Source organism: Eurytemora carolleeae, unplaced genomic scaffold (genome assembly GCF_000591075.1).
Source record: "Eurytemora carolleeae unplaced genomic scaffold, Eaff_2.0 scaffold178, whole genome shotgun sequence".
NCBI classification, from domain to species: Eukaryota; Metazoa; Arthropoda; class Copepoda; order Calanoida; family Temoridae; genus Eurytemora; species Eurytemora carolleeae.
In genome coordinates, this window is record NW_019396294.1 from 39,794 (window position 1) to 44,748 (window position 4,955).

At 32.7% G+C, this 4,955-nt stretch overlaps 1 protein-coding gene across 1 annotated transcript in view; it reads left to right on the plus strand.

Moving 5' to 3' along the window:
• The window catches only part of LOC111700372 (uncharacterized), a 16,953-nt gene that overhangs the window by 1,293 nt on the left and 10,705 nt on the right, over positions 1 to 4,955 (plus strand). The window contains exon 2 of the mRNA XM_023471260.1: positions 4,686 to 4,734. Coding sequence (XP_023327028.1) covers positions 4,686 to 4,734 — 49 coding nt within the window. The remainder of the gene's footprint in view (positions 1 to 4,685; positions 4,735 to 4,955) is intronic.

A 4,955-nucleotide genomic window follows, 5' to 3' on the forward strand; every position in this document is an offset into this window, starting at 1 on the left:
AATTTGATAATGACCCCTTATTTGAACCTGCAGTAACTCTTATCAAGAAAATCTTATCCTTGTCCCTACATCCCCTTTCACTGTTCATCAAAACTTTCAATTCCCATATAAACCTTACTATACCATTACTCCTTATCGTATTTTGCAATTTTTCAACCAGTATCTCAATAAAATCTATCTGTATCATCACAATATCTTTCATCCTAACATACACTTTTACTGTTCATCTAAACTTCCAATTTCCATATAATACCGTGCTATTTCTATACTCCTTACCTTATTTTCAATTTTTCAACCAGTATCTCAATAAAATCTATCTGTATCACCACAATATCTTTCATCCTATCATACACTTTCACTGTTCAATAAAAGTTTCAATTTCCATATAATACCATGCTATTTCTATACACCTTATCTTATTTTAAATTTTTCAATCAGTATCTCAAGAGAATCTATCTGTGTCATCACAATATCTTTCATCCTATCATACACTTTCACTCTTCATCAAAACTTTCAATTTCCATAATCTTACTTTTTCCCTTGCTCCTTATCTAATCTTGGACTAATCTAATATTTGAGATATTCTATTGTGGTTTCTCTATAAAAGTGACTTGCGGATGTAAACTGCACTGATAATTAAGTAAATTGTCAGAAATCAGCACTTTTTATGATAAAAAGTCGAGGATTTCTTCATTATTGTTTGTCATAAAGAGGTTTAAATGATAGCATTGTGATTTGTACATTCCACTTTTACATTGGAGGCCTCTTCTGACAATATTGAACTATTTTAATTTTCATTAATCAATTAATAAATCTGATTGTTCTCCGTCCCTCCAACCAATATCCATCCATCCCTTCACCTGTCTGACATCTGTTATATTTCAGAAATTAAAATAGGCCTCAAGCCCTGGAACCCATATATACGCCCTAGTTCCTATATAGTTACAACACTATACAATCCATGTTTAAAAGTCATATAACAAATATTCACATTTTAATATGATATATTCACATTTTGGTACGATCAATTCACATTCTGATACGATATATTCACATTATAATACTATATATATTCTCATTCTGATACGATATATTCACATTCTGATGAGATATATTTACATTCTGATACAATACAATCACATTCTGATAAGATATATTCACATTCTGATACTATATATATTCACATTTTAATATGATATATTCACATTCTGATACGATATATTCAAATTCTCAAATGAAATAATCACAGTCTGATACTTAATCTGCTTAAATTATATTTCCAAGAATAACCCAAATATGGGCCGAAGAAGGAGGAATGATATTGAACGCTTCAAACAAAATGACTTCTTTTATTTCCGTGAAAACAGAGAAGAGAAGACTCGGAACAAATGCTAAAGGAATTGTATAGATTTAATAATCGTTTTTATGTTGAAAAGTGTCGAATTCTGACGGTTTTATTTTTTGTCTCTGCTCCAATAATCAACAAGTCACTGGCATGAAGAAATCCAATTATGAAATATTTGATCTTCAGATAAAAAAGATATCTTCGTCATTTTTTTTGCTATATTGCGGGAGCATACCCCTTTTTTGATAATGCATCGATAATTATTTCGGTTAGTTCAGAAAGTTTGTTGATATAGAATACATAGTTAATTTTATTATCATTATCGTTGTTATCATCATATTTGGGTATCATCTCAAGTGCTAGAAGAATAAAAGGCCTGAAACTACCACGATCAAGGCCAAACTACTTGCATATATTCACTTGTTGGTTTAATCCAAGCCCATTATGCAGATATATATCATAGTGTTTGGCCTTGTAAAGCTTATGTTATGACAGGTTGGTATATAAATTACATAAATTAGGCAGATTTAGGAATTTAGTAAAATAACTCAACATTTAACCTCCACCTGTCATCTGTCTATTTAAATCATTTCGGCAAAAAAATTTAATTCCAAACATTTTGAAATTTAAATATTCACACGTTTCTCTTTCAACTATTAATTTCAACAGTTTTCAAATCTTGTTCTTCGTACATTTTAACGTAATAACAACTATAAATATTTCCCCGAGTATCGTGTTTTTATCACCGGATTTACAATATTTTTTATTTGGCAGTATTTTTTTATTATTTTAGCCGGCCATACACCATAACTGTAGTCATAGAAGGTACCAAAAAATGGGCGGTTTTGACTTTTATTGGATACAAAAAAAGACAAACACAATAGACAAATATAGATCTTTAAAAACACCAGAAATGACGCACTATTCTCAAAGTTTGCGTGTTATTATGTATTTTGCCCCAAACAATACCAATGGGACAAAATGCGTTTAGTTCTGCTTTAGATCAAAATTCCTGAATAAATAATCCATCAGGAGGTCAGGGGGGATAAAGGAGGTATACAGGAGATATATCAGGAGGGATACAGGAGGTATATCAGGGGGTATACAGGAGATATATCAGGAGGGATACAGGAGGTATATCAGGGGGAATACAGGAGATATATCAGGGGGTATACAGGAGATATATCAGGGGTTATACAGGAGATATATCAGGGGATACACAGGAGATATATCAGGGGGTACACAGGAGATATATCAGGGGGGATACAGGAGATATATCAGGGGGTACACAGGAGATATATCAGGGGGTATACAGGAGATATATCAGGGGGTATACAGGAGGTATATCAGGGGGTATACAGGAGATATATCAGGGGATATACAGGAGATATATCAGGATGTTTTTCTTCTTTATGATCTTTAGACTGTGCATGTATGTGTCTGAATATCTTAATTAAATTTTAATAAATGAGGACGGTTGTATGTTATTATAAATGGTATTTTGATGAAATACATAATAAAACTGTAAGATTGCCCCGGGATACCAGGGATATAAACTTTTATTAATCAATGTTGACAAAGTCCTTGTAAGAAGAATGCAGAACTGGGGAGTAGGGAGGGAGGGAGGGAGGGTAGGCATAAGAGGCGAAGGGTAATTCTTAGATACTGAAAGAACTTAGACAAGGAGAAAGTAAAAGGATGGGAAGGGGAGTGAAGAGGGAAAGATGAGTGAAGAGGGAGTATAGAGTAAAAAGGCGTGAATAAGTGGGAAGAGGAGTAGTATGACTAAGAGAGTGAAATAGTAGAGTAAAGGGAGGATAAAGGTGTGGTATTGAGTGTAGGCAAGAATATTGAAGATATATGAGGATAATATAATTATACCTATACCCTTCACGCTTTAACATTCTCATGTCCTGTACATTGTATGCACACTGTACAGTATGTACAGAAAAGATATATTGTTATGTTATATTTAAGGATTTACAAATATGTTTTAAGCGTCCCAGTGTCGAGTGGTTTGATCACGATAATTCTTTACAGAACATAGAGAAATAATGAACGGAAAGCTTTTAAGTTTGATGTTACAAACTCAGTGTATTTTAAACACCCAAAACGTTAACAAAAATGTAATTATTACAGCTAACACACAAAAAGCTAGGGAGTCTTAAAAACTTCAATTTTTTCTCTATAATTTGGCTTATTGTTTGTTATTCATTTTTAAAAGTGTATCCCATTCATTGTACATCATAAATTCTATCCAATAAAGAAAGGATATTCTGTGTACATGATCAGATTGTTATAAACAAATAATTCTCTCCAATAAAGAAAGGATATTCTGTGTACATGATCAGATTGTTATAAACAAATAATTCTATCCAATAAAGAAAGGATATTCTGTGTACATGATCAGATTGTTATAAACAAATAATCCTTACTGTACATTATTCTATCTAATAAAGAAAGGATATTCTGTGTACATGATCAGATTGTTATAAACAAATTGTTCTCTCTGTATATTATTTGTTGAAAAAATTTGACGAATTGCTGGATCGTTTCTCAGTAAATATCACCCCCACAAAAAAAACCATGACTTGGCTAAAAGGGGAAAAGAGGGGAAAGGGCTAAGGCAAACCCTATGGGTATGGGAGGCGGGTAGTTACTTTTTTACCATACTTCTAGTTCCGAAAAATCTCCATCAAATTGTAAATACATTTGTATTGTTTTTTATGTTTTTTTGATGTAATATCATTGGACAAAGAAAAAGACAGGCAAAACTCAAGAAATGAAGACACAACTCAAGATATACAAAAAAAAATCAATAAAAAAAGACAAAACTCAATAAAAACAGACAAAGCTCAAGAAAAATAGACAAAACTCAAGACATACAGATACAGCTCAAGAATGCAGACAAAACTCAAAACACACAGACAAATCAAGACAAACAAACATAACTCAAGACATACAGACAAAACTAAAGACAAAACAACAAAACACAAGACATGCGGACAAAACTCTTGGCATACAGACAAAACTCCAAAATGCAGACAACAGACAAAACTCAAGACATACAGACAAATACCAGACATACAGACAAAACTTTAGGCAAGCGGATATAACTCAAGACATACAGAGAAAACTCAAGCTTCGCAGACAAAACTCAAGCTTAGCAGACAAAACTGCAGAGGAACCGTTAGAACTGCAAATAATCCCAGGAATTTAAATACCTCGCAAAGATAGAATTAAGTGGAAGAAAGATTTCTAATCATGAATGATAAGAAAACTAGTAGTTAAAGGAATCAACTTGTTTGAAATAGAAATATTAAATAGTTCTTATTTTCAGGAATGCTAAACAGTCAAAATAGTGGAGCCTTTCAAATCGCCTGCTTGAGGTACTTGAAACTTTAAAATTTGATTAAGCTAGTTCTCCTAGTTCACTTAGTTCTCCTAGTGCTCCTAGTTCTCCTAGTTCTCCTAGTTCTCCTAGTTCTCCTAGGTCTCCTAGTTCTCCTAGTTCTCTTAGGTCTCCTAGGTCTCCTAGTTCTCCTAGTTCTCCTAGTTCTCCTAGGTCTCCTAGTTCTCCTAGTTCTCATAGTATCTATCATTCATAAAA